Source organism: Austrofundulus limnaeus, unplaced genomic scaffold (assembly GCF_001266775.1).
Source record: "Austrofundulus limnaeus strain Quisiro unplaced genomic scaffold, Austrofundulus_limnaeus-1.0 Scaffold532, whole genome shotgun sequence".
NCBI lineage: Eukaryota > Metazoa > Chordata > Actinopteri > Cyprinodontiformes > Rivulidae > Austrofundulus > Austrofundulus limnaeus.
In genome coordinates this window covers 104,219-128,872 of record NW_013952934.1, presented here as the reverse complement: position 1 = coordinate 128,872, position 24,654 = coordinate 104,219, and the positions used below count along the sequence as shown (strand labels likewise).

The 24,654-nt window shown below is 37.6% G+C and overlaps 2 protein-coding genes across 4 annotated transcripts in view; both read right to left on the bottom strand.

Annotated features, from left to right (window-relative positions):
- The window catches only part of fnip1 (folliculin interacting protein 1), a 34,027-nt gene extending 12,991 nt beyond the window's left edge, over positions 1-21,036 (bottom strand). The window contains exons 1-9 of one of the 2 annotated variants that reach the window (XM_014026178.1): positions 20,824-21,036; positions 9,595-9,724; positions 6,125-6,262; positions 5,910-6,010; positions 5,607-5,681; positions 5,302-5,393; positions 4,466-4,549; positions 2,543-2,614; positions 188-323 (exon numbers count right to left, since the gene is read on the bottom strand). In XM_014026178.1, the coding sequence (XP_013881632.1) occupies positions 188-323; positions 2,543-2,614; positions 4,466-4,549; positions 5,302-5,393; positions 5,607-5,681; positions 5,910-6,010; positions 6,125-6,262; positions 9,595-9,724; positions 20,824-20,915 (920 nt within the window). In that variant the 5' untranslated portion in view covers positions 20,916-21,036. The remainder of the gene's footprint in view (positions 1-187; positions 324-2,542; positions 2,615-4,465; positions 4,550-5,301; positions 5,394-5,606; positions 5,682-5,909; positions 6,011-6,124; positions 6,263-9,594; positions 9,725-20,823) is intronic. The other variant, XM_014026179.1, reaches the window with a different exon arrangement.
- Positions 21,037-21,521: 485 nt separating this feature from the next.
- LOC106530545 (uncharacterized) lies at positions 21,522-23,638 on the bottom strand (the record flags this gene model as incomplete). Of its 2 annotated transcripts, none has more annotated exon segments than XM_014026182.1 (6): positions 21,522-22,502; positions 22,580-22,620; positions 22,740-22,795; positions 22,885-22,927; positions 23,075-23,209; positions 23,296-23,638. In XM_014026182.1, coding segments are annotated over 6 exon segments (951 nt in total), but the record flags the coding sequence as incomplete, so codon positions are not given.
- Positions 23,639-24,654: the final 1,016 nt, after the last annotated feature.

Below are 24,654 nucleotides of genomic sequence, written 5' to 3'. Positions count from 1 at the left end.
AATTTATGATACACGATGAACTAATAATGAAAACTGTTCTTACTTGCTTGAGCAAATACAAAAAGCCTTATGTCAGGATCTTTCTATCTCAAATTTAATTTCAGTTTCTATTAATTTGCTTGCGTTTTCATCTGCATCAAATTGCTTTAAACAGGTGTGTTTGCACGCATGAGTTCATGAGCCTCACCATCGAGGGAAAACGCCATTCTCCAAGCTGGTGGTTTGACTGCGGAGCCATCGGCGCTGGTAGCTGGATGCACAGCTGCTGTTCAAAGAGGAGCCAGGGGACGGGAAGGGAGTGATCAACAGGCTGCTCAAAGAGGCTGGAAGGACACAAGGAAGTATGGAAAGAAGAGCAAAGGAGGAGAGAAAAGACAAGAAATGAGTAGGAGTTGCACAGAGGGGAATAGGGAACAGATGGAGGGAACGGTGGGTGGAAAGAGTAAAAGGATTAAAGTGAGTCAGACAGCAACTGTGAAGGGTTATCCATTTACAATGAGACATCCCTCACACACAAAACTGGAAAGAATAAAACAATAACTGTTTCTAATGTGACAAAAATATATCAAGGGATAAAAACAAAAAGACAGAACACAAAAAACTTTTTAGTCAACACAATCTATAAATACTGGACAACTTTGTTCTGAGATTTAATTATGACCACACAAGCGAATCGTAAGCGGGAGTCATATTGTTTTCGTACCGTTTATTAATTTTTTTTTTTCCCAGCAATTTTTGGTCAACCGCAGCATTAAAACGGCTGCACTGGTCAACATGAAATTTGGCAGGACTGTAGATAAGTCTGACTTTCACTGCACCAGCCAACGGTTTTACGATAGACCCCATATTTGAGGAGGGGGGCTCCTTTCAAAGAGGGGGTGTCTGGACATGCGAAAATGCTTCTAACTCAAAAACTGTTCAACATAGAAACATAGAAGCTTCAGATTTCTTTTGTTTAGCTCTGATGAAGCTCTATCCATCAGACCCAACAGTCAGTGCCCCCCACTCCACAGACCACCAATTTATCTGAAAAAGGGGTTTTTCGTGCAGTTTATTTTTTTCAGTGATTTTTGGTAAACTGTAGCACAAAAACGACTGCACCAATCAAGATGAAATTTGGCATGAATGTAGATGATTCCGACCTACATTGCGCCAGCCAACGGTTTYGTGATAGACCCCATATTTGAGGAGGGGGCTCCTTTCAAAGAGGGGATGTCAGAACATGCAAAAATGCTTACAACTCAAACTGTTTAACATAAACACTTCAGACTTCTTTTGTTGTTTAGCTCTGATGAAGCTCTATCCATCAGGTCCACCAATTGGGATGCATCTAGTAGCATGACATTTATTAGGAATAAAGACTTCTGAGTTCTGGTGCATTTCTGCGTGCAGGGGTCATTATGTTACCGCTATGCAGTATCTAGTTTCATCCAACAGTCATATGTTGAAGCTTTCCACTTAACTTGGCATGAGAATAAAATCCTTCTCACACACACACACACACACACACACACACACACACACACACACACACACACACACACCAAGTAAAGGTCCCTGACCACAGGGTTATTTACAACCCAGGCAGCAGGCTCTGATCGATTGTCACCTGTACAACCTGCTGTTTGATAAAAGTGGTGGATAAGAGTGCACACCAGAAAATCGTGCTAGATAGAGGCTCAGACAGGGAAAGTTTGAGGTGATGAGTTACGTATGTTTGCATGGATGTCTGCCTGTCAGAGCTGAATAAAGAACTCTCTGGCTTTAACACTGTGAGGTGGTGGAAAGTGCAGTTGAGAGGACAAGGCTTAAATTAGAAGCTCATTTACTAGTAGCCGATTTAAAGAGATGCTATATTTATTCAGCTCCATGTGACGCATGTTTGAGCAAAGAAAGCCATGCCATTGCCAATTGGATGTGGGGATGGTTGTAAAGGAAGATGGGAGGGGGGCAGAGCTGGGGTGGGGTAAAAGTCAGTTTCTGCAGGACAGGTTTTAAGAGGCTACGTAAACATATCACTCTTGTCCACCTTAGATGACTTTTCTTCAGTTTACTTTTATGTTCAAAGACTTCTCAGAACAAAAGTACTAAAAAAGGTGATTTATTATTTTTTTTTAATCTCTTGCACTGCCTGTTTTTATGCATAGCCTTCAGAGGAAACATAGATAAAGAGAAAACTTGTGCGTCTTTGCAAAAACTCTTACATTTCTGGCAGTTTTGTAACAACTAGTCATGTGAGTGTAATAAGTGAAGTTAAAGCAGGTCAACCACACTCACACAGGAAGTGCAAAGGAAAAAAAATACTCATTGATTGCATCACACATTCTGGTAAATTCACACTAAGAAAGGAAAAGTATTTTTAGAAGCTTTTATTGTTTGACTTGGGAAAACTAATGTAAATATAATGTTGGTGTTGTCTGTTTTATTAACCCTTTCCTCTACAGAATAAAACCTAAGCACATTTCAAACCTCAGCCAAAGAACTGAGAGCTTCCCTGGGTGTGGGTCAATCCAGGCTTTGTGTGCAAGTCTCATTAACGCACCTGACCTGGCGATGCCGCTGTCCCTCTCGTCATTTGGACCCCGGCCTGGCATGTCCATTGGATGACTGTGGCCTGGAAGAGAAAGGAAGTGAGATGAGGCAGGCAAAAAGACATAAAAAGTGGCATCATAAAAAGTGGCATCAGTTAATTGGACTTAAGCTCAGACCCGCTGAAGATGCTCTTAGCACCAGTAATTCAAAGGACTGTTGTGTCAGTCATCTTCAGCATCATAAAATATGTTACAGTTTCATTGCACAGGAGCTGAGCAGTTCTTGAGCTGAGCACCAAACAGTTTGTAACACTGATCAAAATTAGGGTCACCAGAAAAACAAGAAAAAAAAAAACCTTAAAAAAGTCTAAAAGCTTTATGGTTGTATTAGGCTGGTTCTCATTGTTACCTTCAAAGATTTCTCTATTTCCCTTTAAAAATCCTTCAGCAGTTTGTTTGCGTGTAAAATTTTGTGATAAAATGTTTAAAAAAACGTATATTAAATGAAGAAAATTCAGATAAAAGCCTTGGAAAATGCAGGACTTCACTTTTGGCTCATTTATTGGCACCAGGTGACAAAGATCTCAGAACATCACTTGGTAACAAACAATAAATGGAGGCAAAAGTGAAGTTGCTGCATGTGGAAGCCTCTTTTTCTTATCAATTTCTTGCATTGTGACCAGCATCTGCTGCCATTGTCATGGCTGTGCATGTTTTTGGTTTGTAAAGTGTCCTCTGATTCAGTTTAATGTGCTGTAGCCACGTTTTAGAGTCTTTAGGTAGTCCGATTCTAATTCATCTCCAGAAAAATCAAAGACGAGTCCAATATGCCTTAATTCCTTTAAGACAATAAGCCTAAATGACTTAGTGAAGGGACACAAATACTGTCAAACACAACAAAAAATACAAGTAAGAAGACCTGCAAAAGACAGAAAGACCTAACAAAACTTTATATATGATAAAGTCAATCAAAAAAATCTGATCCACAGAAGAAAAACAATAATTTGCACAACATCATAACATGGAAAACAAATAATGACAGCAATTGTGTGTGCTGCAATTATTTATTGCGATTTTTTTTTACTGAAGAATCCTTGAAAATTATCAGAGAAACCCACAATGTGACTCTTCTAAAGCACAACATTTAGCAAGTGGTTGCGTGAATATTCCCAGGTAAGTAAAAACAAGCTAAAAACGTTAAAAGTAATAAGTTCCACAGAGGAAGTGTGATGGTAACCACAGTCTTTTTTTTCTTTGATAAATACCAACAAGGCATTTTGTAGGTAGCTGAACTGACAGATATGTCACACTGTTAACTGCAATCATATGTCCTGTATTAGAGCCTGTAAGAGAAAAGCAGAAAACTAAAAGCAACCATCTAATGCAAAAGAATTAAAGAGTCAATGTAAGTTTGTGAATATTATGAGAAGAAGAAAAAGAAACTGAAGTAAGGACTATTGCTTCAGAAACCAACACCTGTGCACCCCCATGCATTTTATAAACATGCAATACACCTGGGTCAGATACTGGCTGATTTATTTAGGATTTTTTTTATATTTTTTTAAGAATTCCTTTGGGCTATCAAGTAAAATTGTTTTACTGAACACTACCAAAAGGAAAACATCAAAAATGACATGTTCCACTGTGATTAAAGTACAAATTAGGTATGTCACAATCTTTCAAGTCAAACTGTTCAAACAAGAATAAATTGACCTTTTATTGGAAACAACCTTCTTTTCCAGCCTCAACTACATGACCCAGGTTGATTGTAGATGTGTTGTGCAACGGCATGCCGTTATTGCCACTGCCATGTGTAAYGCAAGAATCAACACAGATGCATGCCACATCCTGATAAACCACTATTAAACCAACTATAGCTTCTATGCATACATGCAACTGGCACACAGCAGTTGTGGCCAGTTTTGAGCGCCAACCTGAAAAGAAAGAGGCGCTCTTGATGAGGCGCAGTGGGCCCTGTTCAGAGAAGGCCCGTCGAGGGCTGCAGAGCTGAGAAAATCCTGGGCCGCATAAACAAAATACATGGAAGAAAAAAAAGGGAGAAAGAAAGAAAAAAAAGACAAACATGAGCCATGATTAGGAAAGCTGGAAGTATCGTATCCAACCGTCTTGTTAGTTACAAGAGATTTTTAGTCTATTTTCGGCGATCGTCTTCTGACGGTCAGAGAGACGAGACAGCAATTATCACTCACAGAAAACACAGTTAATTATCTTCATTTTATTTTTCATTTATGTTATTTTATTTGTCATGATTATTCCAATCTGGGTTTCAAAATTGATATGCCAAACAGCTCATTATTCTGTCTTTTCTGTAAGGATTGGGAAGTAAATACATAACAGAATAGAGTTTATACAATTTAAGATGTGTTTCTATACTTTTCTAACRTGTGTTTTTATTTTCTAAGCCAGAGGCTGTTTGTGTAAGCTTAAAAACAAACAAAAAAAGGGGTAAGAGTTTCACCACAGTAATGAGTGGTGTCATGAGACTGAGAGAAGCACTAAAAGCATCAGCAGTGCTGGACGGGAGAGTTGACTAAGCTGTTTTCTTAAAAATCATGTGCTTTCAGGGAGTTGAAGTTTTTGCTCACAAGATGAGGGTGAGCTGCTGAACAAGTCTTTCCAGTATGGTTTGTACTTAAAACAAGAATGCTGAAAGGTCACAGGATAATTAACTGTAATGTAACTAAACAAAAAAAAATTGGTAACAAAATGTAGTATTAGGTTTGGTGCGCTGTTGAGTTTATTTGGTTACCTATGTTCCCTAAAAGACTGCTGGGCCCAGTGTTTTGATCTGGCCTTAAGGTGTTACTGTCCGGTCCAATGAACTCTAGACTGTCTTGTAACCTGATAAAACAGCAAGCACAAAAAAGAAAAAAAAATGGAGGTGGTTAATGTAAAATATTTTATAACCACAGTTGCATGCATGCATTTGATCTCAGCTTAAGAAACTTTACCGTATAAAGACAAAGAAATCAATCAAACAAAACTGGCGTTTTTTTCTGCTTATTATTATGGTCATGGAAATGAGCGTGAACGCATGAATGTATGTGTGCTTACGTGTTGAAGCTGCCATACACGCTGCTTCCCGTCCTGGCGGTGAAGACCTTACTCAGCATCAGCTGAGGTGGTGATCTGATATGACGATAACACGGGGACAAAGATTATCAGCATACGAGTTTAGTTCAAAAGGCATACTTGTCGTTCTGTCACATAAAAGGCCTCGTTCTTTTTTTTCCTTCATGAACATACTTTATTGTCTAGTCACAGAAATCTTAACAGCTTTGTTTGTGCATTACCGCCCACAAAGGATAGCTTTAAATATTTACATCATTATAAAAYAGAAATGTAAAATTTTCTTACCTGATCTGGTGGATTTTGAGAGTAGATCCCTTGTAGCTCATGGCTACAGAGCCAAACATCATCTCTCCCAGCATTACCACATCAGAAGAACACCTCGAACCCTGAGGGGAAAACCTGTGTTTTAATGTTTTTTTTTTAAACTACATTTTTAAAATGTAGATGTTCAGAGCTTATGAATGCGTGCTGTATGTAAATCTCTGGTTTGTGGGGTTTACCTGGAAGCGGAGGCCCTGCTCCTTGGATTCCTTGGTTTCAGAGGTACACGAGGAGGAGCTGTCAAGAGAACTGCTGCTGCCTCGTGTAGGCCGGAGCTGGCAGCATTTTCCAAACATCTTCACCTGGCCATCAGCATTCTGCAGGTTACAAACAACCAAAATATTACAAGCTAAGTAGAACTTGAAGTTTGATAGTCTACACTAAATTGTTTTGAAGTTTAGTTTAAAATCACTTTAAAATCTTMCCCTTCACCTTTCCAACAACTTAGCAACTTAGAAACCATGATTTAACAGTAATCCTGTTTTTTTGTTTTGTTTGTTGCTTGTTCAAAATTAATGCTTTTAACTGTATAAATGTATTGCCCACTAAATGAACAATATTTACAAGGTGAATGCTTTTAAGGGCAAAAGCAAATGAAGTCAGACTGTGTGGGTCAAAAACCACAGAAACATAACCCACAGGCACGTGGATAAACAGCTAACTGACAGCAATGTGAGCTCAACCAGCCTGAGTCATGTGCCTTCTTAACTTGGCAGCCTATTCAAATGGAATGCATTTGGGAGGGTGGCAAAAGGAARGGAAAGGGTGTGTGTGCTTTCAGCTCGGCTCTAATGGCTCAGCCACTGTTGAAGTCTATGTAACACTTTATATATATATATTAAAAAAAACAGACAGCTTGCTTCAGTACATAGGTAGTTGCTTTATTACAATGAAAAGTTGCAGGCAACAGGCGCTTAAATATCTGTTTTCCATTTTTTCTCACTGGTATGTTTATGTCCCACAGACACACAGGCTTGTGAAGCTGCAGCTCTGACTTTGTGTTTGAGTATGCACATATGGGTGTGTATGTGTGTGTTTGCTGCAGTGCAGTGTGAGGTGTATACACAGAGTCCAGCAGCATGTGACTGCCAGTCATATGACTCGTGGAGAACTCGTGACTGAGCTGCTCTGCAATCACTCCCCAGCTGTCCACATAAACTCCGCAGCCCTTTCTAAATCCTTACTGCTTCTCCAGCCATTTCCTTACATTTTATCACCTCCCGCACCCACACACACACAAGTTCTCCTCCAGAACATCTTTTGTCTTCTTATTTCACCTGACCCTTGTATCTCTTGCTTGATCCCTCGTTTCTCCATTTCACATATGTGCTTTGCATTTTCAAGCTGCCAWTCGGTCTAAAATAAAATCCAGTGACTTGACAAAAATCAAAGACTTAATATTGCAGAATGCACCAAAAACAGTGACTGCTTTTCATGCAACTCTTACAAGTTCTGCTTGGAAAAACCTGAATGCRTGTTACTACAGGTTTATAGGTGCTCCAAACAAAAGTCACAGTGTAAAACCACATGCCCCATTTAAATGTGATGGAAATGATCTGAGAAAGTTGTGTAAGTGTTCTGATTTAAATGTCAGGGTGACATGTGGTAGGACGGAATGAAGCTGGGTGTTTTAAAGTGAAATAATCTTTGGTTAAGAAACGACAGAACAAGTTTTGTTCAGTGTATAGATATGTTGCAGATGACCATCACTTATTATCAGTTACAAAATATCTAATTCTTTTCAAGAAATGAAGGAAAATGTGGTGTACAAAATTCAGAATCATACACAATGAAAAAAAAACAGATAGTTAAAAAATTTGATGAGATGTTGAAAATGAGAGACACAAATAATAAAGACAGTGAGTGACACGCCTGTCATGTGAGGATGAAAGAATACTGCATACATACAGATTGTCAGCTGATGCTATTATTGGAGATACAAGCGCCAGAACAAACCAGTCAGGGTCAAACGGCAACAGAGTGAGGCATAACAAAAATATTAGATGTGGTATGCAAATTGTAAAAGCCCTAAAGTCACGACTGTGTGTCATTGTTTGTTGAGAAACAAAMATTAAGAAAAGGGCATTATACTGTGGAAAACTGATAACCTGAAGGCACGACTGAAACCTTTTCAAAATATGTTTTAGCACAAATCCTAATAAAGGGAGTTACACACAGTAAAAGTAGGGTCATGRCACCAGTGACACAAAAACAGAGTCCTGCTGACATTTTATTAACGACTGCCTATTAACCATGCCCTGGAAAACTAATCACAAGACTTGTTTAAAAAATATTTATTTAACATGTGATCACTAAACTGGTTTTGTGGCTAATTAAGTTTTATACAGTATGTAATGCTGATAAAACAAAAATCCTAGTAATTCCTAGTAAGAAGCGTTGGTATCAAAGGAATCAAACTCAAATTGGTTGAAATTTTATTATTATTCAGCACTCATAAGATGCAAAAAAAGAGAAGAAAATTACAATTCTTACAGCTGATTCTTCCCTGCTTTAACACAGGCTCTGCTTACTGGAGATTACAGTGACTTTACTTCAGATTGTRTTGTCTGAGGTTTGTGATTTGTCACCTTGCTTCTGGCAAACATTTTACCCGTCTTTGCTTTTACTCTGTCAAGTCTTTGACAGTGGTGGGCAGCACTAATCTAAAAATTTGTTGCACTAACCCTAAAGCACTAATTTTAATATTTAGGTCCCCTAATTCTAAAGCACTAACACACTAAAAAATTTAGCAAAAGCTAATTCTTAAAGCACTAAAATCCTAGCTGACCCATGGAACATTCCTCAGAGTCTGCAAGAGACAATGTTTTCTGTGTGCAGAAAATTCTTAATATTTCATCTCGTGTAGTGGTTCCCAAAGATGGGGTCGGGACCTTGTTGCGGGTCACAAAACATCAAGTGAGAGTCCCCTGATGATTTCCAGAGATCAGTTTAAATGCAAAAAAAAGTGCTAATGGAATATTTTCATCATGATTATTGCAATTTTTTAATAATCAAAAATGAATAAAAATTAATATCATAGTTACTAGGTTTGTTTATAGTTATTTCCATGTTTAACAGAGTTATTAGCAAAATTTGCTACGTAAACAAGTAATATATGGGGTCACAAGTGTCTGCAACTGTTATTTTGTGGGTCAGAAGCAAAAAACTTTGAAAACTGATCTAGTGGATAAGTGATATGCATATGAACACGTCTGACAGCTTTCACCCTCAGCTGTTGACAATAATGTTGATCAATAATATTTAAAGAACTCAATTAGTRCTTATAAGTTTGGCAAGTGCTAATCCACTAATGAATTAACACATTAGCAAAAGCCCTAAAGCACTAATTAGGAAATTAGTTCCCCTATTAGTGTTTTAGTGCTTTAGGGGTACTGTGCCCACCACTGGTCTTTGAGGACCAATATTTTTACCTGCAATAAAATCTTAATACGAAAGTTATGGAAATAACTATTAAATTCTCCCTGAACTTAAAGTTAAAAAATAGAAACAGCTGCCAACAATACTATGGATATTAAAGTATAATGAACAAGCAGGATAGGAAAATGGAATATTAAAAGGTAATCCAAGCAAACAAATGAGAGTTTTTAAAACGCTGTAATCACAAATACAAAGCAAACATGTGACTCACAGTGGTGGGGGTTTCCTCTGTGCCCCTTTTCTTGGCATTGGAGTCAAAGAGGACATTYCTGCCACGCTTCTCGCAGTCCTGGTACACTATCAGTCTGATCTGACTGGGCTCCAGCTGGGGAAGTGGCCAGCTAAATGAAAGGACAGATGAACACAGGGCAGGGAAAGGACATAAGCAAAGAAAGTGAAGATGAAAAATGACAAGTGGATAGGAAGTGGAAGGGAAAAAAAAAGATAATGTAATTAGTACAAATCAATTTAAAATTGCACTTATGAGAGACTAATTGAATGAATGACAAAAAACATCTTACACAAAAAACATTTAACATCTGAAAGCTGCATTTATTAGAAAAATTTGCAGTTTGATGAAATGATGTAAGATGCAAAATGTCACAGTTTAGTTACATAAGAGGAAATATCTGGTTCTGCAGAGTCCAGTTGCTAAAACATATATACAGCTTACTTTTTTTGCTTAATGTTTTGAAATCTTAGTAACAATTATAACAAAAACACTGTATGATGTACTCCATAGAATGTGCAAATTAAACTAAAATGTGGAAATAATTGCWAAATTAGATCAGTTGTGTTTCAAAAGCTTGTATTGCACATCTATAGCTTATGGATGTCAGTAGCTATGTTTACATGCACAAAATTTTTTGATCTGATTGAAATGTATTCGGATTAAATAATCCAAATATACTGTTTACATGGACACAATCCGATCATGAAGTGTTTACATGCACAGGACTTTTACTCAGAATAAAAGTCCGGACATGCGCAGTGTTGTAAACTTTCAGCTCTATTTCCATGTAACAAACGTAAACAAAGCTCTTCTGTGCGCTCAGGACGGACCCGTGTCAGCTTTTAATAACGGTAGAGATGTCGTTACTTCCCAGTTGAGCTGCAGATGAAGCAATAAGTGTTTTTTTTTTTATTTTTTGCGAGCAACGTCTGCTGTTTGTTTCCTTGTTCATCTGTTAAGAGAGCGTGGAGGAAAAGCTCTGTGCGGTGCAGCGCAGCTGGAGCGCTGCTGTCCCACCTCCTCTAAGAGCAGAATCGGGTGAATGAAAGTCAGTAGACATGCGTACTCAGGTCAGTTTTCTACAATCAGAATAAGATGATCGGATTAAGTGTTYACATGAACGTCATTCCGATTATCAATCGGCATAACYCACCCGACTCATTTGGATTAAAAATTCATTCGGATCGAGCTCATTCGGATCAGAATAATCCGAACGGGCTGTTTACATGAYGCATTTTTATTCCGAACGACCTTTTAATCCGATTACTTTTGTCCATGTACACGTAGCTTGTGATAACTAGGTAACATATGAATATAAAGTTGGTCTAAATGCCTTTTGTATAAAAGTAAAATGTATCATAACCTGGATGGCTGAGAATCTTTGCAGATATTAAGCCAGTAGGGAAATGTAAACATGATGTAAATGAAGCCCGTAATAAACACTATTAAGACTGCCACCCAAGCAGTGGCAGAGACAGCAAATCCATGTCACAGCTGCCGTTCATTCATCTCATACCTCAACCAGTAGGGTGTCACAAAGTGGACTCTAAAGACTGACACCGCCTACCATCACAGATCTTCAGTCTAACTTAACAAGCAGCCAATACTGCCAAAAAGGCAGCAAAACATATTTAATGAACTTGAAACAACACTGTTTGTTTAACCTATTCCTGATTAATAATTAGTCAYATTTTTGACTAAGGGCCAACATGAGCCTGCAACTCACCCAGATCTGTGAAGTCGTCATTAATACTCTTCAAAAGTCTGAAAGATTGTTCACTCCTAAAACTGCAGAGTGATTAACAGTCACAGGGTTACCATCAATGACCAGCTGACAGATTTAAATTATGACAGTCACATTTACACATAGTAAGTATAGTAAATAAAAATCTTTTAAGTAACAAATTACTGAGAAATTTTTGCAGGTTCAAACTTCATACACACTTGTGTCAAAGTGGTTGTGATWATGAACCCCACCGTTCCTCTCACTGTGTTTCATACTTTTAAGTCATTAAGCTCAAATAATGACATCTTAGGTAATATCAAAATAAATAATAAAATGCATATTTAGTACAGAGAGTAGATACTCATTTCCCTCCACTGAATTTTAGACCGCCCCTTTGGTTTCTGAGAAACTTTGAGTCCTGGATGCTTTATTGGGGGCTATAACGATGACTGGCTTTTGGACCAGCTGATGATAGTCAAGAATTTCCATCTGATCTGAAAGATAGATGGGTCGGGCAGATGGACACAGGGCAGGACTTAAATATAGTTCTGTACTGGGAGCATAGGGTGCATGTAAACAAAATAGTTTCAATTAAAACGGTTGGTGGGGAGAGGAAGGAAAGAAACGATTAGGACCATTTGACTTTCCAGCAAAATAACAGACACAATTCCACAATCAAATCTGGACAATCTAAATAGGACATAAAATTCTTGTTGATGCTAGTTTGTTTGCACAAATTTGATACKCTTTGTGCATCATTCATGTGCATGCAAAAATGTATTATTTACCAAACACTGGAGTCAGAATTTTTTACGTTTTGGMGGCAATTTTATTTAGTTACAACGTGGAACAAGGTAGGGCGGGTCATGTGCAACAATCTTTGGGTTAAAGTTAATTAGACAGTATGCTGAAAGAATGAACAGCCATTTAAAGCTAGTTTATTATTTAGATTTTTATTAAGCAACAATTTCTACATAGTTAAAAACAAACGTAAGGAAGTATGTGTAGATTACAAAACAATGTAAAAACTTAGCCTTGGTTAATCTGATCAACTTCAATGGCAGAATATAATTTTTCCAAATTACAGCAAATACAATATAGACAAAACAATATAACATGAAAARTTATATGCACGAAATAGTCAAACACAACCAGAAATATGTTTGTTATTTGCTCACAAGCTTGTCGACAACATAACTTTAAGATTACGCCACTTTGCTAGTATTTGTAGTGAACACAACAGACTTCTTTTCTCTGCCATGCATTCATCTCATGTCCTGTGCAACAAGAAACAAGGCCTTCATCTGTCCCTGAGGCTCCAAATGGTCGTTCTGTGTCGAACACGGGTACTGCTTACCCCCAGGGCATGTAACAAGTTTCCACAAATGAACCAGAATACTTGYAGCATTTTGTTGATCGAGTTTATGACCCAAAAGGCTTGTGATGTTTCGGCACATCAAGTTTTTACTGCACAGTTTGAACATTACTGCCTACAAAAAATAAAGATAAATAAACCACAAGAAAGGTGCAGTGGACTCAATTTTGTTGTGAAATTCAAGATGAATAAAATGGTCTTAAATTCCCTATATAATCATTCTGACTCATCTCTAACCAAGTTAAAACAGCTGCTTTAATGGTCCTTGCAATCCTCCTATGGAGCCAAATATTTTGTTTTAACCAGCAGTTGTAAATCAGTGTTTGACCACTTCATAAAAACATTTATCAGTTTTCTTTTCTTGGCTTGTATCCAAGAGAAGACCTCTTGTCCACTGAGTGTTTTGTGTGTGACATGAAGCCTGCCTGCCTCACATAAGGGCCTCAAATCCCACCGTATGGGGCTGGGTTGATGTCAGCCTTGTAGACTGGAGTGTAAGATTACACAGGCTGTTGTTTAAGCTTGTCACATGCCTCCTTGCAGTTGGACTACAGATTCTTGTTGGAGATATATTTATGGATTTTGTGTTTGTTGAACTGTATTTAGCCTTCGTATTCATTATGAGCTAAAATGTCATTTTGACATTTGACGTTAAAATGACTTGTCATTGACAAGTCATTTTAACAACTCAAAGACAGTATTTATCTATCAAAATCAAAATATTGACAATAACTGAAGTTTAAATTTTCCAGCACTGCTCATAATTAAGGGAACCCATTCATAGATATATGCCACTCTAACATCCCTAAAGTGTATATCTATAAAGTCAAACAAGAACTGCACAATAGGCAAATTTGTTTTAGCCATCACTAAAATTAATTAACACAGAATAAGGCTCAGTTTTGCAGTAAAGGTCATGTAAAGCAGAAACTCAAAACATAAAAAATAAAATAAAATAAAAAAACGAGGTGAAAAAGAACAGAGGAGGGAGTATCAGTCAGTGTTTGACAGCCACAGCACTGAAACAGTGTGGAGGCGAATCATTCATAAAAGCAACACATGACTACTAGTCTGACTTCAATTGTCTTAAGCAATGACTCAAAGATTTCTCAGGCACAAGGTATTTGCTTCCTGGAAAACTTGTTGATTTAAAAACAATAAAAGCCATTTAAAAACAAAGCCATAACAACTCATCACATCCTAAACTTCAAATGGGAAAGCAAGATAGACCTTGATTTATTATAATTATTCACTATTTTAATAATTGTTGATCATCAAGTTTAATTTAAAAAGACCTTTAGAAGTATAGTATCACTGAACTTAACTCCACCCAAACAAGTTATCTCTAAAAACAAATGACGTGCTTCCTTACGATCCTCATAACCCACATGACCACAACTGATACAATCAACTTTATTCATCCTCCTGGGCTGGCAGTAAAAACTACTGCTTCACCATTTCATACCATACCAAGTTTAATGCCTCAGACTGTAAACACTCAGGCACAAATAAATAAATAAAAGAAAAAAGAAAGAAAAAAAGAAAAAAATCATCTTGCAACACAAATATTTTCTCAAACATTGCCATGCCCACTCTAATGTAAGTATGCCAAGTTAAATATTGCCAACTCCTACCTGAGCATCATTGTGGGTCTGCCAATCTTTCCCACTCTATTTCTCTCCTCTCCCCTTCTCTTCTGCCAGCCACAGCAGCGGGGTCTAAGAATAGCGGTGAACTAAATTCACACAACAACATGAGACTATCAGGTGATCACAGCAACACAGTGTGCTGGACAGTACAGAGGCAGCAACAGCAGTGAGGATGGACTGCTGACAGTCAGAAAGCGTCGTGATAAGAGTGTGTCAGTGAACAATTGTTTGTTTGTTTCTTAATTCCACTCTTTTTGTTCCTCTCTCTCTTGATTATTCTGTTCCCTTTCTACTTTTTTGATTGGAATCATGTAAATGTACAATTCTAACTTTTAACAAATAGAAGGCAAAAGCTTAAAAATCCACTACAGAGCTTTGCAGATTTCAGTTTTCATTTTAAATGACAAGCAACAGCTTGCCTAAAGAGCTAAACAGAGCTACGCATAAGCAGAACTGAGTGCTTCATTTTGGCAATGTCAGTTCTTTTTTAATCAGGCTAAAGAAAAGTTTTGAGTATTTAAGAAGACAGATGTCATCAGATGTCATCACATGATTTTATCTTAAGTGTAGGAGAGGAAAATGACAAACGAAAAAAATTCTGCAAAACAAAGATGTTTAAAACGTTCAAACTCTACTACTTTCCATCTCAATCTAAATAATAATAAACACATAATAAAATAATTCTGTTTCCAAAAGTGGTATTTTATACTTCTCTCAAAACAATAAAATACAGCAAAATCACATCATCTAGAGATGACTATGTTGCACTGAAAGATGCAAACACACCCAGAATACATTCCTACTAACCATCATCTTTTATGCCAACATAAAACAAAGTGTACTTCCAATGCTTGATTTTTTTCTGTTATGTACAAAAAAGATCAGTTCAGAATCAGTAAGAACAGTGTTAAAATCTAAACAGTATCCTTCCTTTGATGTAACAAAGCAGTCCAGTTTCCTACATCGCTGAGTCTGACATCAGCGTATACTGACCTCAAAGACCCCCAACTCCCTTTCGATTGCTACTAGAACATTTGTTTGTGTGTGTGCATGCCTGCATGCGTGTGCGAGAGAGAGAGAGGGAGTTATATAAACATCTCCTCAGTCCAAGTTGTGTGACGTTCTTCCGACTGTGTGTGAAAAAAAGATACTGTTAGATCCAGCTGGCTTTTCTTAACATTGTTTCTGCTGCAAAAGGTTTACACTGTCCTTAAACTAATCTGAATTGTAAACAACTTATAACAGAATCACTACTATGAAAAACAAACAAAAAATGATTGCGCAAGTTATTAGGATTTCAATGCTTGGAACAGATAACATCAAAAAATACTGACAAAYGTAATTTTCTCATGGCTACATTAAACCGTCTTATGACTGATCTTAGTCTTTGTATTTTGACAAACTATGTCAAACACTGTGTGTTTAATGTACAGTGCATACAAGTAAAAGCAATACAGTTGTACAAATACAGCTTACACACATTCTAAACTAGATAAATCTGCTGCCTTAAAAAAGTGAACAAATTAATCATGTCTGGGATTCCCTGCTCAAGCTGCTGCCCCCGCGACCCGACCGGATAAAGCAGAAGATAATTTATGTATGGATTTGATAGTTATTTTGAAGCAAAATGTAATCCTGTGTTGATAAGTATTTTTATGCCTTTTTACTGTCTGTAGACTATAGCTTAGATTGAAAAAAATAATCTGAAACAAAAATCTAAAAAGTATTAAATTTTGTATTTGACTTTTTAGGCCAACTGGTAAAATAAAGGTGAGACAGTGGCAATAAAGTGGCAATCTAAAGATTACTGTATATCACATCCTTACATTCGGCTTTTTATCAAGTTAAAACTATTTATAACTTTCACCAAACCTGTTTATCTTGAGTTTACCTAACATGACTTTTTGCACACTGTGTGAAATTAAGGACTTCTGCATTCCTACAATCATATGATAAAGAGGAAATAAATTGGTTCAAGAGGTTACTGTCCTCTAATCTACTTCACATCCTACTTTGACTAGCTGACAGATTAATGTAGTTTGGAATTGGGGAGCAAATAACAGAGGTTATAACCACCAGAACAAACTGTATTGCAATAATAGAACCAAATGTGTACAATATCAAAGTTTGTAAGCTTAAAGCAGCTGGAAGATTATTTATCTAAGTTTTAAATTCTGACTCTACAGGTAATGTTATTTCTAATCCAGAGAGTAAATGCATATCTTGCTAAATCCTGTGCAACAACTTCTGAACTTGTGACAAAGACAGAATGATAGGAGTGTTGACAGATAAGTGCATGACTGTGTCTCAAAGAATCATATGAACAAAGCTGAGTTGAACCAATTGTTGAACCATTTTGACCTAAAGTTAACTGTGCAACAGTGTGTGATTGTGGGCATTATTTTTTTGTTAATCTACATCTTTACTGTGACCCCTGTGGCTCGTAGAAGCCATTAAAAATAGTCCTGATGGGAACCTGATGGCAGCTGCTGTCTTTACAGAACCTTGGCAGCCCTGCAGCATTCTCACAAAAAGATGCACACATGAAATTAAAAGCTATAATCTACAATGGATTTATGACCCAAACAGGCTGCTAAGACACACATTAGTAACAAATATTTAGGTTTTTCAATGTTATCCAAATTGTGTTCAGAAGTTTCACATGGCAAAATAGATATTTTTGTATTCAGGCTACTGTATTTGGAAACTACAACAAAAAAATAAATGTGCATGCATGGAAAAGTTTTAATTGGTTGTTTGTACCTTTTTAAAAATTACTAAATGACACGTTCATTTAGTAACACTTTCTGGACTGAGTTTACGGACACAAAGGTGGGGCCAAGAGAGCATGAGATGTTGTTGGCATTGCTCATTACTCTGAATTTAATATGTAGTAAATAAAAAAAAAATACAACTGGACTAGCCCCACGTACAATTTGTAATAAAAACCTGTTTAGAATGACGTCAAATATGGGAACACCACTGTGCCTATAAAAAGCTACCATCAGGAGGAAATTATCTATAACCTGTTATACATTATGCAAATACAAGGAAATGCATAAGATAGCTTTGTATGAATACAGGTCTGACAGGCTCACTGACAAAACACTTAAGAAAAGGTAAAGTAAGACAAAGTGTGTTACATTAAAAATGTATTTGTTTCAAAAAGTAGTTGGCAACCCAGTTAAATTGTGTCAAATTATCAACACACCCAATCCACTTTATGGCTCCGTGCCAGTGACTGGCCCATGTGATCATTCCACAAACATGACAGCCTGAGATTGATGAAGCCTCACATGACACACCACGTTATGAAACTATGCAGTGGAGGAAGGATGCCATGCCAGTGTGGAACCCAAGATACCCCTTCTCCTGAACTATAAAAAAAAATAGATCACTATAAATAAATCCAATCTGGCTGAAATTGTTGCAAAGTTGTGTGTAGGTAAACATGTTAAATGCAACTTAATAGTTTACAATGGAACATTTTTTATATTTACGGCTTTAATAAACACTTGTGGCCATTTACTACCAAAAACTGAAAAGTAGACCAGAACTGTTTCACCTGGAGTAGCTCATAGAATTATTACACCCAACATACATTCAAGCAGTTTAACACAGTCCAAAAACATCCTTCCTGTGCACCTCTTTTTCATATTAAAAAGGTGTCTAGTTTGGTTTTCTCAGCAGGTTTACTGATCAGATAAATCCATCTGAGTGTGGCAGAGAGGAGGAAGCTACTGACAGAGCCAGGGGCTCTATGTGTAATGTACAGTATGCTGTCCGTGGTCAGGCACAGCAAACAGGGAAAGAGGAGAAGCTTTTTAGGCTTTCCTTCAAGGGTCAGCCAACCTTCTGCCCTCTGTGGTATTCTGGACGCCACCGTAATGTGATCTGATGGTGTTTTGAGTGGGTGGAGCATTACGCGAGGCAATAGGTTTGCAAAACAATATATGTTTTTGTTTGTTTTGATTTTTAAATTTAAATTTCTTGGCTTAAATGCTTTCATGGAAACTGTAATTGTTAGTAGTTGAGAAGTTATTTTTTTGTATATATTTGGAAAGAAGATCATTTCCAGGACAAATTGCTGGATGTCTTCAATTGGCCGTTTCTAAAAAGGTCTCTATTAAAATAGAATGTGTTGTCTGTGTCCCCTCCATGCATGCCTCCTCACAGATTTCCCCCCTTCAGAGTCGTTTCATGCTTGATGAATGAAGAGCTTATGCCAGAGGTATGAAGAGCACAGCTGACCTCTGAGTTAACAGAAACGCCTGCTGACTGTCTGTTTGCTCTAGGACTGATGCCAGCCGCCTCCACCACCCCCCACACCCCCCACCCACCTCAGCCCACACATGCAGCATTTATAACAGTGATATAGGGCACCTTTATAGCATCAAAAATGTACCCTGGCACAGGCATGAGCCAAAGTGCAAGCAGCTCCTCAAAAAGGTGCGCTTGGAGGTCTGACGGTAAATATATCAGAAAAAGCAAAATGGTGAGCGATACATGTTCTGAGGTATTTACAACTAACAAAGCCCTTTTTCCTTGGTAATGCCTGACCCTGATTGAGAATGTGAACATGAACATACCAATGTGCAAACAGTCTGCAAATCAACTCAGGGAGTATTGAATATCAAGCTAATCAGCTCAATGACACATCCCCCTGCCAAGTTGAACACAACCTCAATAAGTGCTTAAACAGCTTAGCATAAAGCTTTGAGATACTAAACCTTTTGTGTTTGCTAATAATCTGCACCTGCATGGGATTCACCACATCACTGTACACATGTGAGTGATGTCTTCTAATTGTTAGTTATGCTAATTGTTAGTTATGAAGAAAACAAAAATATAAGTGTATTTCTTACATTAAAACCATTATTTTGATCAGCTGCTTCTAATTGTGATGAAAAGTGTGTAAGCTCAATGGTGGGGAATTCCTGTTCCTAACTTGCTGAATTACCCATCTTTATGCATTTGATTACACCCCCCCCCCAATACTTCCATAAAATCCATGTCTTCCCCTCGGTGAGATTTTTTATTTGCTTTTATTATAGGCCTGTTCTTTTCTTTTTTATGTCGTGCGAGTACTGTTAAGTTGTTCTGTCCTGTTTGGTCCTGTGGTTATTTAAAGCAGGGGTTCTCAAGCCATTTGGGTCTGGGGACCCCTTACATGCGCAAAAAAGATTCCAGGAACCCCCTCATAAACCCCATGCTGTTTTAAAATATAATTTATTGTCATTTCAACCCCTAAATGCCATGGGAATACTGTATATATTCACATTAAGTTTATTATATTTGTTTTATTAGTTCATTGTTCTCCATGCGTTTTTAAAAAGAAAAAAACTAACATTTTTTTGAGGACCCCCAAGATAACTCTCGTGGACCCCTGAGAACCTATGGTTTAAAGTGCTTTATCTATCCATAAGTCTGGTAAGTTGTTTATGTAAAATTTAAAATAATTAAATACTCACCTAGGGACTTACATTAAGACTAGGTTAGGAGGGTTTTTGGAAATAAGTAACTGGGCATTTGATTCATCATTTTATAAATAGGCATAATGGTTTGAATTTTAAAATTGATTCAGCATTTTATCTAATGAATTTAACAATAATAAAATAAAGCCTAAGTAAAACTAAAGAAAGCAAATAGATTTTATTTTGTTGAAGTTAAAGTAATACAATCATTATCATTTGCCTACAGACGTCCCTTTTACACAAACCCATATGACGGCATTTAACAGAGYACAAATGAAAGATATACAATATTTGTTGGCACAACTTCATGGAGTAGCATACGATTGTATTTGGATCAAAAATGAACAACAGTTGTTGCTTTAAACCATTATATAAAACAGTGTAAACGACCTGCTCTGTTTGGCATTGATCCGTCTCTATAATAAAGTCATCACATAAGAAGAGCACTGTGTCCTCCGCACAATACGCTCTGCAAGACTGCGGAAAGCCTCTAGTACTTAATTCGTCTTAGTTAAAGTCGAAGCGTAAAGCGGGACATGGCTGCTGTTTTCTTAATGCCACGAAAGCTTAAACGCCGCCACAAAGACAAGATTGATGAAGTCAAAAAGGAAACACGAGAAAGAGAAGCAGGGCGCTGCTTCTGCAACTTCCTATCAATTAACTGATAACACGCTTCAGACTGTGCGTTTGTAGTGCGTTTTTCCACTTAATAAATGCATAAATATTTGTGTAAATGAGCACAACGTGGTCGCTAATGAGGTAAACGCGTGCAGCAGGATCGCTAGGGGCTAGTTAGCATGTTGGCTAACACAACAAGCACGTCTCCCTCCTTTGACTTCGCTTCAATTACTCAAATTATGCCGTTTTTGTTCGTCCGTTTCACCCAACTAAACATATTCAACCCTTCAAATCACACAGCAAACTCACAGCACAAAAGTAATGTTAGCGCACCAAACGTAACAAACACACAAACAGCTGAGCTACCTGAAAGCTGGGTCCTCTTTGCTACATCTCGGGGGCGGCGACGATATCGCGTTTCTCTTGTTGAAAAGTTTCTGGAAGAGAGTCGGAGGCATTTTGTACCAACATAAATTCGGTACAGATTTCCTTTTTGTTTTCAAATCCGAGATAAACTCTTGTTCCTTGTAATTGTCTCCATGGGTGTCAGAGTCATATGACAGGCATTAGTCACTGGAGCTGCTGGGTTAACCCTTTGTCTTTTTTTGATTGGCTGACGCGACGCAGCAGCTACAACAAATTACCTGATTGGTTAATATTTTTGGCCTGGTACCACGTGATTAGTGGGTTCGCTGTGTTGATGTTTTCTCAGGAATCGTGACACCGTGAAATGTATTCAAAGAAATTGTGCAGAATTCACATTTAACAGAAATGCAAACATATTGTTAAAGATCATCGCATTTCTAATGTAGTTAGCTGTACAAAGCCTAAAAACAAAGATCCAAGTATACTTATTTAAGCAGATCATAACAATTATTATTATTATTACAATTATTTATTACAAATATTTTCACACATGAGCAAATTTGTTAAATAAATTAAACAAATACAAAAAATAAATCAAAGAAACATTTAGTGCATTAAAGGTTTACGTTTATTTTTTTAAAGCTACAACAAAATATATTAAGTGATACCCATAGACAGAAAAATACACAAAAATATAATTCATGACAAAAACAAAATACAAATATTTTAGATGTTTATACAAATGTTTTAGAATAAAATTCAAGACTTCTGTAAGGACATGGATACAGAGTCTTAACATGTACAGATATGCCACCTAGTGGTCATTAAAGTGATGCTCCTTTTGATGAGAGCAACAAATACTGATTGAAACGCCCACATTGAATAAAAGTAAAAGTAGACTGAACGATGCAGGTCCAGAGAAATGCTACAAGCACTTGGTGTTAAATACACATACAAAACACACAAAATGTGCAAAGTACCTGGGTTTTTATAGGAGACAGACACCCAGTTTAGAAAATACCCTCATTCTGTATTTACTGTGACAACAATGTCATTCACCTGCCATAAATATTCTTTCACTGTGTCATAGATATCTGTTGTGTCAACGTAAAAATAAACATGAATAGACAAAGTGAACCAACAATGGAAATTAGAGAATTAGGACAAAAATGCACAGCCACAATAAATATTTTCTTTACACTGTCACTTKGTTAGAAGTACAGTTAAATTCTCTCTGCTATCTGTTTTAGTAATATCCAGTGAATTCTGTGAGAACTACCTCACTGATGGAATCTGTTACTAATACTTCATCTTTATGAAAWGAACCACTCAGCTGTAACTAGCAGTCACAAGGTTTGTGTGTCAAGTCTGGAAGGAAAGACAACAAAACTTCTGAGATTGGCACATCGTTTTCTCATCCCCTGAAAGAAGGCATCTCGTTCATTATCGCTGCCAAAGTCAAAGAACATGGCTGAGCTTCTTGCCACAGGTAACGTTGCACTTTGTGAGCTGATCTCACCCATTTCAGATGCAACTGGATCATGTCTCATTTGGCCAGGGGACTCTCTGGTGCTCTGAGTGGCTGATGGGGAGGGTGGGATGTGGTAGGATTTGAACATCTCAGTGATGGGGCTTTTAAACCAGACCTTCTTACACGAAATAAGCTTTTTCTTGGTGAGCTATGGAGAAAATATTTATTTGAGTGTCTTTTAAGTTTTTAAACCAAAGGCAACATAAACCCAAAAGGTTTTCTTACTTTTGGTGGGGTTTTCCTCTTGGGGGAAGGGTTTATAAGTTCTGGAATAAAAAAAACACATTTGTTAAATTTTACATTTGATAAAAACAAAGAAAAGGGCATTAAAACAAAAATGTAACATTCGATTGCTAATTCAGTTTGTGTCCTATAAGATCTTTACCTGATTCAATTGAGTTGGTTTGTATTTTACTCCTATTTTCTGGGATTTCCTGGTGGCTTTATATAGAAAACGAATAGTCAGTCAAAATTATCTTTATTAATGCTTTTGTCAAAAAGTGAAGCTGCTATTTTATAAGTTGACTCACCTAATCTCACCGTTCTTTTTAGCAAGATTCATAGCAGCATCTCCTGAGCAAAATGTAAGCAGATACAAACACTGTGACATCAAATTACATCATTCTTACTTATTTTCAAAAGCACAACTGTAGTTTCTGTTCTGTTAACATACACAAACTATTAAAACGAAGATAAAAGCGTCTTTCTATTAAGTAGTACCTATGATGATAGAAATATCAGGTGGGTGATGCAGGTGGATGTTTTCAGCTTGACTAGATTCCAACAAGGTGGAATTTTTAATGGTGAGATTTACGCTCCGCAACTCATTCTTGTTAGAATAATTTGTAGTTTCCACTGTTAAGACAAAAAAATGATGACAAATTCATAAAATGTTTGGTCATTATTATTGTTTACATTTTTATAAAATCCGAAAGACACACCACTTTCTTTTCTGAAGATTTCAGGGGACGGCAAGCTGCTCAAGGTTGTTGAGGAAGACGAGCAACGGTCGTCATCATCTTCGTTGTCACTCTCCTCCGAATTTAATGTCGAGTCTGGCTCCATGCTGCAAGATTTGACACTATCAGGAGTATCATCGTCTTCAAAAGCCTTGAGGACGGGAGTTACCTCATTGGTTAAGCAAGCTGTTTGGGACAAAGTTTGGTGGCCAAGTTTTTTATCAGCTGGTGTAACAGACGGGGTCGTTTGGCTTCTTGTTTTTTCAGCAATTGCAGGGCTGCTCAGGCGTAACGCCGATCTGCAGTGAACTGGCACAGCACTAACCTGTATGTGCAAATGGGAAAGAGGTAGGAAGTAAAACAAAGCAGGTTCTAAGGTACTCATTGCAAAGCTATAGACCAGTAAAAAAAAATTAATAATAGTAAGAAACATACAACTTTATCCTCATATTGATAGTTAATGTGCCCTTAAATTTTATTGTTTGAAAAGGGGAATTGAAAAAAGGCTTCCAGCTATCACATGCATATGTTGATCTATAAAAATAGTAAGTGAAAATAGGTCAGCAAGGGTGATATTCATAGAGGAGCCATTTGGAATATAAACGTCCATCATTTTTCGTTTCCGGTCCATAATGGTAGCACTGTTGTACCAGGCTGTGATGCAGCTGGTCAAGATGCTCTCTACTGTGCAGTTGTAAAAGTTCCCGAGGATCCTTGTTGACATGCCAAACTTCCTTAGTCTCCTCAGGAAGTAGAGTCTCTGTTGAGCCTTCTTGACCAGCTGTGTTGTGTTCTTAGTCCAGGTCAGGTTCTCAGTGAGGGGGACGCCCAGGTATTTAAAGCTGCTCACCCTCTCAACCTCAAGGTCTCCGATGTGCAGTGGCTGGTGCGGCCTCCTTTCCTTCCTCATGTCCACTATCAGCTCCTTCGTTTTGTCRATGTTGAGGGTGATGTTGTTGTCCTCACACCAAGACACCAGGTCGGCTACCTCCCTCCTGTAAGCTGCTTCATCCTCCCCAGTGATGCGTCCTATMACTGCAGTGTCATCAGCGAACTTCAGGATTTTGCTGTTCTCATTGGGAGGCAGCACAGTCRTGTGTAGACGGGTGTAGAGGATTGGGCTTAGGACTCACCTCTGTGGGGTTCTGGTGTTTGTGATGATTGTGGAGGAGGTCCTGTTCCCAATCCTGACTGTCTGAGGCCTTCCRGTCAAAAAGTCTAGGAGCCAGTCACAGAGGGCGGGTTGAATTCCTATAATGAGTCCAGTTTATTGATGAGTTTTTGTGGGATGACTGTTGAAGGCTGAGCTGTAGTCCACGAAGAGGATCTGATGTACGAGTC